This window comes from Aquila chrysaetos, chromosome 3 (genome assembly GCF_900496995.4).
Source record: "Aquila chrysaetos chrysaetos chromosome 3, bAquChr1.4, whole genome shotgun sequence".
Classification (NCBI taxonomy): Eukaryota; Metazoa; Chordata; class Aves; order Accipitriformes; family Accipitridae; genus Aquila; species Aquila chrysaetos.
The window spans coordinates 79,202,766-79,216,333 of NC_044006.1; the positions used below are offsets into that span (position 1 = coordinate 79,202,766).

A 13,568-nucleotide genomic window follows, 5' to 3' on the forward strand; every position below is an offset into this window, starting at 1 on the left:
GAGCCTTACTACTCATAGGCACATGCAGAGGGAGGGAACAATCAGGGCAATACACCACACAAAACCATGTACAAACTCATGCATATAAACCCTGCAAAGTTCCAGCCATTAAGTATCAGCTTCTGCGTTTCGTGATCTGTGTTGCATTTACAGCAGCCCCAGTCCCCTCCCAACCACAGCATGCAGCCCCCTTACTTGGACAGTACATTGTGAATGCTCCATTGACTGCTGGCAGGAACATGGATGAGGGCAGCACCTCCAGGCTCAGTGCAAAGCACTTCCTTGCCCCAGATTATATCAGTTACCACCCCTTCAGCATAAGGCTGTGGGACTCAACCCCTCCATCCTGAGACCATCCCACCACATATGTTTCCCAAAGGCACTGGAAATTCAGACCCACCAGCCCTGGGGTGGGACGGGACAATTCCACCTTCTGAGAACATCTGCTGCCTCAACCACAGATAGGCCCCATGTTTTATACCTTGCCGTTCCTCCTCCAATTTGACAACCTTTGCCTCTACTCCAGCTTTGCTTCTGCCCTGACATCTGCTCAGCGGTCTTTTCTGAGAAAAGGATGCTAGAGCCATCCATTTCCTATTCAGGAAAGCAGCCAGCAAAGTCACTGTGCAAGGGACATAGATGTCAGAACCCAACATGCCCTTAAGTATACACGGGGGCTTCATCCTCACCCCACTAACGTTTGGTCACAAGGTGGCACCAAGCAAAACCACAGCTGGGACCCTGGCTAGAAGGGGCTGAAGATGATCAGGAGGGAGAGGAGACAAGGGGAGAACATCAAATACTGCTCATGCCACCAAGGCCAAAAGGACAAGGATAAAGTGGTACCAGGAGCCTTGTACTACCACATAGTATTTCTATTTTGCACAGATGGGAGGACAGTGGAGGGTGCCCATGCAGCAGCTGGAGAGGAATGGGGGTAGAGGGATAGCAGCAAGACTACCCTCCCATTCAGCCACTAGCCAGCATTCAAGGAACCACTGCTGAAGCTGCTGCTCCATCTGCTCCCTTGTGCCTAGTCCCTCCAGCTCACACCACTTCCTGTGGACATTCAAGAGCACATGCAAGAGCTTCATAGTCAGCCTGGCACAAGTGCTGCAACTCTTCTCCCAGCTGTGCCCAGAGCACAGCAGCTGAAAGCCTTGGGGCTGCAGGGTCTGGAGCCTGCAATAACACAAGTGCAAGGGCTTGTCAGAAAGTAAGCACGGTTCTATATTGAGCACAGGTGAAGGACAGGACACCTGAGCAGCAGTCCCATCACCAAGCATGCCCCACATCCCCATTCCAAAGGCCAGCACCCAACTGCTCTGACCATGCCCCTTGCTCCTCTTGCAGCAGATGACACCAGGCCTGCCTTATCAAGTAAATTTCTCCCTAGTGCCAAGCAGAAGCAGCCATGGTGGGGAAGAAACATTAGGAGCATCAGAAAGAGGTTGTGTGGGGAGTGAGCAGCGTGCGTGTAAACGAGCCTGTAACGAGTTTGTAATATGCATGTGTGGCGCGGCCTGCGCAGCGTCATCACAATGGCACAGGCACTTTCCCGCCTCATTGCCTCCCAAATGGATTTTAAATATCATTCCGAGGACACAATTATTTAAAACGCTGAACTAAACACTCGCTAATGGGAAAACGGCGTGTGGCCTGGAGCAGCCATTCCTCATGGGGCCACTCTGCCCATGTCATCCTCTTCTCCAGCCCCATACCCTGCGTGGGGCCACATGGAAGCATCCTCCTCCCACTTGGAAACCGTGCAGGGTACCGCTAGGTAACTGTCCTGAGCCCAGCCCCATACACATTGCTTATGTGAGAACATGCTTTTTGTCCCCATCCCATTTCTGTCCTCAGGCCCCAGAGGAGCACTCTGCCCCGTCCCAAGCTTCTCAGCACTGGAGGCACCACGAGTCAGTCACTGGGCATCTAACAGTCCCTGGCTGCAGCTCCATATCAGAAGCACCTTACCAGACAGCAGGTCTTTCAGTCTCCCACCGCATTCGGCAGCAGGTAATACAGGGCTATACAAGGAGAGGACATTAGAACAAGGATGCGTTCTGACCCCCGTTGTTATATGGCCCTGGAAATTATAGATATCAAATAAGACTTACTTTTTCACATAATTAACTTCTGAATACCTCCCCCACCCCCACTGCACAATCCCGAGGAGGGGAGATGAAGGAAGCAGCATCATTGTTGGCTGCATCCAGGACTCCAGAGCGAACAGAGTATGAAGAGAGAGAACAAACAAGGAAACAAACTATTCGCAACAATTCTTGCTGGGGAGAACATAGATAGAGACACAGCTTCAAGGATGCCATGGATCCTCAGCCCCATTACAGTGCTGGCAGGATCAGGGATAACAGCAATGTGTGTGCTCATGGGGGAGTGTCCGCCTGACCTTTGATCATCACTCATCTCCCATTCTCCAGGCAGGGATTCTGGGCCACCATGAGTTACAGACTCAGAATTACCATTACTCAGAGACAACAGCCTATCTCAGACCAAACCAGAAAAGCGAAGGGACATAGACCAGCACTGTCCCCGCACACCAGCAGCTGAGCACAGAGAGGATGAGAGTACCTTGCTGGAACCCTGGCTGCACTTCAGAGGTTCATATTTTAACAGCCTTGGCATCACCAGAGCTATCCATCACCAGCTCATTTTCCTCTGAGTGCTGAACCATTCCTGCCTATGCTATTTGGAACAGTGTCTAATGATGCACCAGAGCAGCCACCTGGCAGCACTGCTGCCAAGGGACACAACAACATGGGAAGAGAAACGCACACAGGTCTGCACACTGGTGCCAGCCTCCATCGCCCAAAAAGCTCCCTCCCCTCAAACCTGCACCACTCATCATAGACCAGAGAAGATGCTCTGCCTCATGGTCCCCCACCCCATGAAAGAAACGAGCACATACTCTTAAGCTATTGTGCTCTTACAAAAAGGAAAACAGAGAACATAGGCATTACTGATATTATGAACACTTTGATTCACTTTGTCACACTATAGTGTTCTTTTTGAGGGGTTTCAAGAGTGGACCAAGGCAAAAAAAAAAAAAAAAGAATGCTTGTAGCTCATGGGATTGTATAGGTTGGCAAGAACAAATCAGACGGACATAGACATGGGGCCAGGGACATGCAATATGACAATGCTGCAGTGTTGCAGCACTAAGAACTCACTGGGAGACTTGCAAGGACACATGCAGACCTGGAAAAAGACAGACTCATACGGACGAAGGCAGTCCCAAGACACTTTGGAAGAGTGCCTGCATGGGATCCGAGTTAAGGTTTGCTTTTTACTGTGACATCAGTGCATCCGGGTCATTCTCACAGTGACCAATTTCTTGTGAATGCCTGCTGGTTGGCAGAGTCTACCCCCTCCTCCCAAAACAACTTCATTCAGATGTCACCTGATCCACTAGAGCATCATGGCACAAACAGGGCATGGAGCCACAAGGCCAGTCTGGAAGAAGCTGAGCTGTGGAGCAGTCCTTACAAAAGCTAATCTGTGGTAAGCATGCAGAGTGATCCCTCAGGAAAGGAAGACTGTGTACAACATCCTGTGCAGGTATATCAGGGCAGCTCCCTGGGGACATACTGTGGGGAAACAAGCAGCATGACCCCTGCACAGCAAAAGATGAACCTACCCCCACATGGGAAATGCAAAAAAAAAAAGACAATCTGGGCAGGTTCAGTGCAGAACTCACCATTCCAAGAGCAACCATCTCCTTCTGCCTCTCAAGGCTGGTGCATCTGCACTGCAGGCTGCCCTTCCACGTCTGTGAGGAAATGCAGGGATGTAGTAAGAGGGATATGAGGCCAATCACCAACCCCATTCTTCCAACCTTTGGGGGGACTGAGGAGGGGGTGGGAAGGAGAAGACATGAAGCAGGATGCACAGATTGCAGTATTGGAGGATCAAGCACCTGCGCCACTAAAGCCTCACTCCTCTTGGGCTCACCCAGTGCTAGATGCTCTACCAGACACTTCCAGAAGACAGCCGCTCACCCACAGAGATGGGCTGATATCTGGTAAGAGAGCCAGGATATCACAGAGGGAAGTTGCATGGTCCAGATGCCCACTTAGAACTGGGCAGCACCGGCTTCCTGCCCATGCGGTGCAATATATTCGACATCAGGTAGTCAGAGAGAACCACCTCCAGGGCAGAAGCAGAACTGCAGTTCCAAGCTGTCCATGAGCACTCTCCATCCCACAAAAACCACGACTGCACATCCTAAGCTAGGGAAATGGGAATGCTGCTGGAAAGGGAAGCAAACACAGATGCTGTGGCCTGGGGAGCAATAAAACAGACTGGGCCAGGAGATGGACTGCTCACCTTCTAGATGCAAACGGCAGCCTGCTCACAACCCCGCTCTTTGGCCGGACTCTCCCAGGCCTGCCTCTGATGTGCCGGATCCGGCTGAGTCTCCCCCATGAACCTGGCTCGCAGGCAGGTCTGACACAGCCGCTCTGCCACCTGCACCAGCTGCACAGCCTCTCCCCACAGCACAACCGGCCGCGAGGGCTGGAGGAAATAAAAGCAGTACAGCCCTGTTGGGTGAGATGCTGCTGCAACACCTGCACTCAGGACCAGTTCCGGCTTGCAAGCAGGGCGCTGAAGAAAAGAGCCCTCTTCAATGCCGTCCTACAGTCAAAGGGAAACAGAGCACCCAGTACAACCCCTTCTCTCCCTCCCCCAGCCAGCCCCACACCATAGCAACGGGGCTGGGACTGAAGGCAATGTGCTCAGTCGCAGTTCTGCTGCCTCCTGGACTCTCTCCAGGAGCATCACGTACATGTTGTCTGGCCCATGCTACTGAGCCAGACTGACCCCAGTCAGACACAGACAAGCACCTGTCAGAGCTCCACAGCTCATGAGACTCAGCATCACCTCACAAGCCTTGTGAAGTCCAGGATTGCCCCACATACTGTCACCTGGAACCTACCAGAGCTCTGACTCCTCCTGACACTCCTACTCTGATTTTTGCTGCCACCAGAAGACCTTAGAACCAGGCATCCAGTCCCAATGTGAAGCTGGCAAAGGGCTTCCTCCACATTTCCCCTCAGAATACAGCCCCCATCTTTCCTTCGCTTCACCACAGACTCTGAGGCAGCACCTCCACGCAGGAACCCAGGGACAGCCCTGCACACCCTGAGAAGGTGCTGCACTCCTGGGGCAGCCAGGCTGTCCCACCACAGCCCAGGAGGTCCCACCCTCCACCACCACTCTGGACACAGCACTCAGCCCTGTGGGCTGCACAGGGTCCACGTGGACAGACAGAATCTTCTAATGCTCCCTTCAGGGCCTGGGCTCACTCATGTAGGAAGCGCCTGGGGATATGGACTTCCCAGTCAGCCCAAGGAAAAACAGACAGGGTCCATCGTTAACATGATGGTCCAAGGCAGAACACAGGACGCTCAGTCCTAGCCCAGTTTATAGCCCTGCAGGACAAAGTTGTCTCTTCAAAGCTACTGGAAACAAGAAGAGATATGTCCACAAGTCCTAGAAGGAAAATACCCTTTGTTTCTCCTGCCAGGCCATCTCCTTTTGCACTGTTTCTTCCTCCCCTACCTGAAAGGGAAAAATTTTTCACCAGAAGGAAAAAAAAACCCCAAACAAAAAAGCCAAAACCCAACAACCCACCAGAAAAGCCAAAAAGCCTTTGAAAACAGTTTATAAACATAAGAAAAACCTTCTACCCACTGCTAACTGCACCCCACTGACACAGAGGGATTTAGTCTCCACTCCGACTAGTACAAACTGATAAACAGCATGCTGATAAACCTGAGCTGGTGCGAAGAGGCCCAGCACAGTAAGGAAGCACTTGAGGAATAACAGCAGGAAACTCAGACAACACAAGCTTTTAGCACTCAGGAACCTGAAAACTGAAGTAAAGACTCTGGAGAACTGTGGAAGAGCCCGCTCTGCTTCCCAGAATGACCCTAGCTTTCCACAAGTATACCCTGCAGTCTCTGCTCCTAATTGTATTTAGTTGTTTTCAAAGGCAGCTGTTCATCCAGTCCTACCAAACAACCCAGATGGCCACAGTTCAAACTGCCTCACAATTTGTGATGCAAAGATTAAAGACATTATCTGTGTTTTTATACATTTATTTGCAGGCAGCCAACAGGAGGTTTTGCTTTTTTAGTTGCATAAGACTGAATAGCAACTCCTGCAGGACTGCACAGGAAGGAAAGTCTCCATTTATGATCCCTGTTAACAACTTGCCGAGAACTGGGTAGCTCAGAGAAATCAACCTGCTATTGAGTGCTCCACAGTTGACAAATAGAGCTAACTAAAGCCAAAGCGAATCTTTCTAAAAATTATAAGTGACAAGTCTGTGACGTTATCAATCAAGCCTGTGATTTGGTAAAATAAGATATACTCTACATAAACCACTTCAATTACTTACGTTCCAACCCCTTAATTTATTATCAAGCAAGTCTTAGAGCAGGTTTCTTTTATTTTGCCTGGAATCAATTCTAGGCTAACTGACCCAGACCTAATGATGCTATCCTCCTTTTCCAGAGCAACACGTTTCCTCTGTCCTGGTTTCAGCTGGGATGGAGTTAATTGTCTTTCCAGTAGCTGGTACAGTGCTATGTTTTTGATCCTTTACTTACAATTTCCTGCTACTCCAGTTTGGTTTTGTTTTTTTCTTAAATGCCAGCAGACCAGAAAACTCCAGCCCATTTTTTCAAAACCCAGGTAAAAGTTATGGACATACTGACCTTGAAGCAGTCGCCCCATCTAGCTGCTGTTTAACAGCTTTTTTTTTTTTTTTTTAACCTAAAAATGAACAAGGAAGTAGCTTTTTCTGTTTTAATAACAACTTTGTTTAATCAAATAGAAAAAAGTTTATTAGAAACAGATGGTATTTCTGTATTTACTGTGTACTTTGCCATTCCAAGATTTTTTTGTTGTTCTTTACACGTAGAATCTTGCATTCATTTCTCCACTACCTGCACATCCTTTTAACTACCTTTATGCCTACCGTTGGCAAGTATTTTCCACTTACCATCTATCCTACATTTTCATTACGCCACCCTGCAACATCCCAGTTGCAGCTTTCTCTAAACCAGGTTTGATTTTTCAGTTCAACTTTGAGCTCCCTTCATCAACAGGTCCCAACTCTACAAGCATCTGAAAAGGCTTCAGAAAACTTAATATTTTATCTTGCCCCCCGCCTTCTTGAAGCTAATTTGAGAGAAAACTTTACTTACAGTTTTCCTCCTTTGAAGTGTGACATCATTAACACAAAAGTTTTCCATCTGCTCATCGTGCTTACGATGAGGACAAGACCTTAATAGCAACCAGCTTCAAAGTCCAGTGGCTAGTTCATCTTTATTCAATCTAAAGGGGCAAGACTACAGGTAACTCGTTGGAGCTGCAAAAGGTTGTACTGGAAGACCGCAGAATATTTAGGCACCACAACAACTTCACCAGTTTGTATCAAGCTTCCAGCTTGCGCTCCCCACACTGAGGTTCCCCCGCAACTTCCTTAGAGGAGCACGCGGAAGGAAATTCAGCCAGTACTCTGTGACAAACTGACAGGTTTGGGCTCCAGCCTCCTCCTGGATCGCTAGTTAAAACCCATCCCACACACCCGTGGGCGGTTGAAAGCTCCGCCAGCGCCAAAAGCACGCTTCACCTTCGCGGACACCCGCACCCTTCCCGCTCAAGGTCGGGCTGGCAGTTCGCACGCGTCCCCCTCAGGAAACACCCGACCGCTTCCCGCAGGACCCCCGCGCTAAGCCTCCTCTCACCGACGGCAGCTCCCAGCTCCTCTCCCGGGCTGGAGACGCCACCACCGCCCGCGAGGAGAGCCGTCCTTCCCGTTCTCCTCCCCGCGCCCGCACCGGCAGTCGCCGCCCGGGCACCCCCTCCCACCGCAGCCGCGCAGGCGAAGGCAGCGGCCGCTCCGCACCGAGTCAGCGGCGGGAGAGAGTGACGGGCAGGACGGGAGCAGGAGCCTCCCCGCGCCTCCCGCCCCGGCTGAAAGCTCCGGCCCAGCTCCGCGGGACAACCCCCCCCTCCGCCGCCGCGCTCGCTCCCGCGGAGCCCAGCGCCCGCCCGCGGCGGAGACGACCCGCCACCTCGCCCCGGGTCGCGCTGGAGGCGGCCGCCCCCGGCGGAGAGGTCCCGGCGCGCCGGGCCGGGCCCCGCGGCAGTCCGCGCCGACAGGCGGGCGCTCGACCCAGCAGCGCTCCCCGGGACGCGGCGTAGCCCCGCGGGGCCGGCGCCTGCAGGGCGCTCAGCGACAGGGCGCCCGGCCGCCAGCTCGGCGCGGCCCGGGCCTCGAGGAGCGGCGGCTCGGCGCCCAGGCCCGCAGACCGCCCGTCCGCCCCGGCACGGCCTGAGCGGCCGAGGCCTCCGCGCACGCCAGGGCGCGCCCGTCGCCAGGGTAACCGCGCCGTCCGCACGGCGCCGGCGCCGGCCCTCCCCCCGGTGGCGCCATGACAGACGGGGCGCGGCCAGTGCAGCGGGACTTTATTGGGGCCCGGGCCGGTCACTTGCTGCTGGTGTACTTGGTGACGGCCTTGGTGCCCTCGGAGACGGCGTGCTTGGCCAGCTCGCCGGGCAGCAGGAGCCTCACGGCCGTCTGCACCTCGCGGCTGGTGATGGTGGAGCGGCGGTTGTACTGGGCCAGGCGCGAGGCCTCCGAGGCCAGCCGCTCGAAGATATCGTTGACGAAGGAGTTCATGATGCTCATGGCCTTCGAGGAGATGCCGGTGTCTGGGTGCACCTGCCGGATGGTTACGAAGCACTCTCACGCGTCCGTCACCTCGGAGGGAACGGGCCCCCCCCTCGCTGCCCCAGACAGGGCGATCCAACCCCAAAGGGACCCATGGTTGCCACCCTGAGGGTCTCGAGTTGCCTGCAAGCTGCATTAGACCGAAGAGCGGCCCCCATGACACTACCGTGGCTTTGGGATGGGGCTGGCAGGAGCCTCTGCACAATCTCCTATGGAAAACAAGCCTGCAAGGGGTGGAAATGCCCACATGCTCCAAGTCCTGCCTACAGGCTCATGCAGATGACTGAGGCCTAGACAACTCGTGGCCACCCCACCTCTCACAATTCCTTTGCTCATCTCCCAGCAGAAGTTACCAGAAAGATTTTAGCAGTTACTCATAGGGCCAGCAGCAGCTGTTCCTGCCCTGTTGACTTCTGCTCAATTATTTCTTTAAGCAGAGCCATGCACTGGAGCTTAATCTCTCTAGGAAACCCTTTCCCACCTAGATCCGTCTCTTGCCTCCTACCCCATGAACACCCACCTACTTTTGAGACTCAGCTGGGGCTCTCCTGTACCCACTCACTCTTTTTTTTTCTTCTCACTAAAAAGCAGATTTTCCTTCCTTCCTCTTTATAAGGTTAACATGCAATGAGCAAAAGTAACTTTACATACGAAGCGGTTTCTAGCAGAAAAGAAACATTTACTCACCTGCTTCAGTACTTTGTAGATATAGACTGAATAGGTTTCCTTTCTCTTAGGCTTCCTCCTAGACTTCCTGTCCCCAGAGGCAGGAGTACGACCACGCTTCTTCCCAGCTTCTGCACTCATTTCAAGCTCCAACAGAGCAAGCTCCAACAGAGCAACCAGTAGGTGCCCTGGGGCTGGTTATATAGCAAAGGCAGCAGTACCTCACCTGTCTCAGGTGCAGCCCCCAAGGAGCAGGATGAATACACATCTGTGACTGATGATTCCACTTTGCACTAAGTGAAGGGCAGCTGACCTGAGAGGAGCTTGGAAGTCACTGATTCAATTAGACTTTCAGACCTGAGAAAAAGTTTGAGGGTAACATGGGCAAAGAGGTGGGCAAGAGCAGCAGCACCTCATTCACATGGGGCAGAAGTGTCCCAGGTCCATCCAGGGTTTTGGTGCAAGGAGGGTTCCTGCTTTGGTGGAAGGGTGTAAATCAGAGTACTCAAGGCATTGCTTCTAGAATCGAATGGGTGGAACCACTTGTGTGCTATGGAACAGGTAACACAGTCAGTGGAGATTCAGTAACTGGAGGGAACATCAGCCTAGTGACTGAATGATAGCATTATTGTAAACATCCCAACAGCTGGTATTCCTCCCACTAGCTCAGCTAGCCTGCTCTTGGGAGTCCTGCCTGCTACACGCAACAGGGCCTCAAAGGACAGAAGGGAGGTAGCAAGAGGGGAGGGCTGACACCCTGAGTATGTATTTGATCTCTCTTGGAAATCAGTGGTCATAGTAGTGATGGTAATTACGATGCAGGAATTAAGCTAAGCCAGGAAAAAAAATGTGTAGCAACACACTAGAGAAGTGAACAAAATAGAAAAAGTTTTTTGTCCTTTAGATAGAAAAGGAAGCCTTTCTCTCAGCAGGCACCACAGCAGATACTTCATAGAAGAGTAATACTAGTATGTATCTTTGGAGGAGGGAACACTGGTATCTCTGTGCTGCCCACTGTCTCCTGCTCAGGGGCACACGTTATACCTGTGTATCCTTAGCAAATCACATCTTCCAAGGACTGAGTTTGGCAGACCTGCTCATCAGTCACTCTGCCAGTGCTTGTATAGCCAATAGCGTTTCACTGAATTTAGTTTTATTCTAGGCCTGTCCTCATGGGGAGGCACCTGATCACCCACACCTAGTGCAAATAAACGCCACAGTGACAAACCCAGAAGGGCTTCTTGTACCCAAGAACTGAAACATTAGTGGTCAGGTGGGACATGCTGGAATTGTCACATCGGCGCATTTGTGAAGGGGAATGGGCTTGGGCATTAACGATATGGGGTAGTGGGATCCTTCTGGGAACAGGAGTGGCATATTCCGTGATACCTAACATCAAGGGATGTCAGTGGATGACTCCTACTGGGAGTAAGTAGCAGGCAATATCACCACTTCTGTTTTGTAAGAGGCCACACATTGAGAAGCAGCAGCATGGGGCTTCCCCCTCTGATGTACTTTTCACCCACCCACTGATTTACAGAGCTGTAAAGAGCTGAGATCTGTGTGTTCGGGGAGGCCATTCACTGGAACTGGAACTGTTTACCTTTTCCACTGGTCATAGCACACAAAGGTGCTTTCATGCTAAAGGAGCTGTTAGCCGTTGTATCTCTCCACAGCTGCAGCTGTGTCTGGCACCAGCAGTTATACACATGCAGCTTGTTTTTCTGACAAAATGTTTAGTTAGAAGGAAGCCCTTTGGTGGACAAGGAGCAGTGACTGGTCACTCAGCATTAAGCACAGGGAGCAATTATATATAGCAAAGGCAGAAGCTCATCCACTGAGCAGTATAGTCAAATTTGAATTCCCAGATTTGGGGAATTACCATCTGCTTCCCTAGACTGCATATGCTAGAGGCTGTCCATTCCGGAAGCTGTATGCTGGACTTGACTCATCCTTGTGCTATTTTTGTGGTGTATGGATCAATGCACAACAAAGACAAGGGAATCCCACAACCCTGCACTTGATGTAGTATCTACCACTTCTGGCTGTAGCAGTGTTAGAGCTTGTATACTACGAGCAAGAGTAATGGTGTAGAGGCTCTAGGGCACTTCTTTCAGAGAAATGACCATCCCAGCAACTAACAAGCATTTCTCATAATTTACCTAGATACAGTTTTGCTTTTGTGCATGACCAGAAAAGCCCTAGCTGAAATAGTTCAAAATGCCACTGCCCCAGCTAGTGGCTGTCTCTCTCAGAAATCGGTACTCCAGGACATAAGCCTGCCACAGCTGCTTCAAGTGCAGTCTAACAAACTGTGACCACAGAACAGGTTTAAATCAAGGCTGAAATACCAGACCGATAAAGCATGTCTTTATATTCCATTTTACAAGTCCTGGCCTACTAACTGTGACCTCCAGTGCAGTTACAGCTACTTTTGCTTTGAACGTGTGTGTACCTGTGGTCCTTGTTTGCTAAATCGGAGACCTGTCTGCAACTGAGTTCCTCTCATTTCACAGCAGCAGACAGCTAAAACAGCTCTCCGCTACATCAGCTACAAGAATTCTCCAACTACTGTTTATCATCCTGGCTGTCATCCCAATGTTCCCATGCCCTTCTTGGGATTTACCATTCTCAAAGAACTCAGTGTAAGATTATATCCTGCATTTATTATTGCCACCATGGCTCTCAACTACGCAGATCTGAAATGTAGTGATAAGAGTTGTTGCCAAATCTTTGCTAAGGGTAAGGAAGAGAAGAATGAACAGCTCTAGCCTCAAGCAGGACTTCTTGACCTCACCATTCTCGTAGCTACTTTGCAACCCTTTCCAACTCACCAACATCTTTTTAAAACCTAGAGAGCAGAATGAACAGACATGCATTCATCTATTCTTGTTCCAACTTCTGTGACACCAGCCTTTACAGTAATTACTTATCTGTGGGTTGCTTTTACTCTGTTACTGTCTGTTAACTTCTGAGTACTACACTGTGAGATATTCATTTAAGTGACTTTTCAATGCAATCTAGACTTTTCTGCAGAACTAACTTGAACAGCATTTACACTCATCTGCATTATTTTTGCGGAAAAGACTTCCTTTTTTTTTTTCCCCTCTCAGATCACTGCTAAAAACACTGAAAAACCTGAATGTTCTGAACTATCTACTGGAAGCAGCTCCCATTGTGACATTTGTCCTATTGATGATATGCAGTGCTTCTGTAGCAGCAGTCACAACTTAGATGGTCCCTTTGGAAAAAAAAAAAAACCCAAGGAAATAGTCTACTCAAAAAGTCAGACCCACAGAAGGTCAGCACCTGAGAAAGTACTGCAAGAGAGTATGAGTACTACGTATTTGTCCTATTTTTCAATTTGCCTGTCAACATGTACTGTTGGAACAGGTTACTGGGCTACAAGAACCTTTCACATGACCAGTGCAGCCATTCTCATGTGTCAGAAGTAATTAAAATAATAACTCACGATCACAAGAAGCTATTTGGTTTGATTTGCTACCTTTCTCTTTAGTACCTTTTGTTTTAAAAATACATGAAAAATGTATTTCGTTCAAGTTTCTGTGGCACAGGGTGAGGTTTAAACACCAGCTTTTCTAAAAATTTGTTATTAAGAACAAAAAAAAAGTTAAACTAACTTCAGTTGATTAGTCTTGTTTAGTTAAACCTCAAGGAACAAATAATTAATACAGAGTCCAAAAATCCTAAAATATTGAGTCTCATTATTAGACCCATACAATTCAAGGTGAAGGAAAAAGCATACACCTAAGCCACTCTGTTGTAGAGAACACACATTGGTATTTCATAGATCTACATTCTGTCTCTAACTTCCAGTCTTCAGAACCCTTTCAAGTTGTATCGGTCAACAACAAATAAGGCATGTGTGGCTTGCTCCCCCTTCTGTCACTAACTGGAAAACCCAGTGCTCACTCTCGATTAGCAGGTTTCCCAGGCGTGAGGATCCTCCTCACTGCTCTGTACCTCCAGAGCTCAGTACTCACCACTTCATGCATCCCACAAGTTCTGGTCATAACTTTGGTGCTACTGAAGAAATGAACCTTCACCCCAGAAGAAAGGGCTCTGCATCCTTACTCAAAGCTCAGCACTAGGCTGATTTGCCCCAGCATGCCCT

General features: G+C 50.2%; 2 protein-coding genes across 2 annotated transcripts in view; both read right to left on the reverse strand.

Moving 5' to 3' along the window:
* Positions 1-8,248, reverse strand: part of ASB10 (ankyrin repeat and SOCS box containing 10) — a 30,161-nt gene extending 21,913 nt beyond the window's left edge. The window contains exons 1-2 of the mRNA XM_030007754.2: positions 7,236-8,248; positions 1,978-2,089 (exon numbers count right to left, since the gene is read on the reverse strand). Coding sequence (XP_029863614.1) covers positions 1,978-2,089; positions 7,236-7,283 — 160 coding nt within the window. The 5' untranslated portion in view covers positions 7,284-8,248. The remainder of the gene's footprint in view (positions 1-1,977; positions 2,090-7,235) is intronic.
* Positions 8,249-8,485: 237 nt separating this feature from the next.
* On the reverse strand, positions 8,486-13,501 carry LOC115338842 (late histone H2B.L4). The gene is made up of 2 exons (XM_030007755.2): positions 9,455-13,501; positions 8,486-8,758 (listed from the first exon to the last, which is right to left on the reverse strand). Exons 1-2 carry the CDS (start codon positions 9,572-9,574, stop codon positions 8,522-8,524), a joined length of 357 nt encoding a protein of 118 aa, XP_029863615.1. The 5' UTR covers positions 9,575-13,501; the 3' UTR covers positions 8,486-8,521.
* Positions 13,502-13,568: the final 67 nt, after the last annotated feature.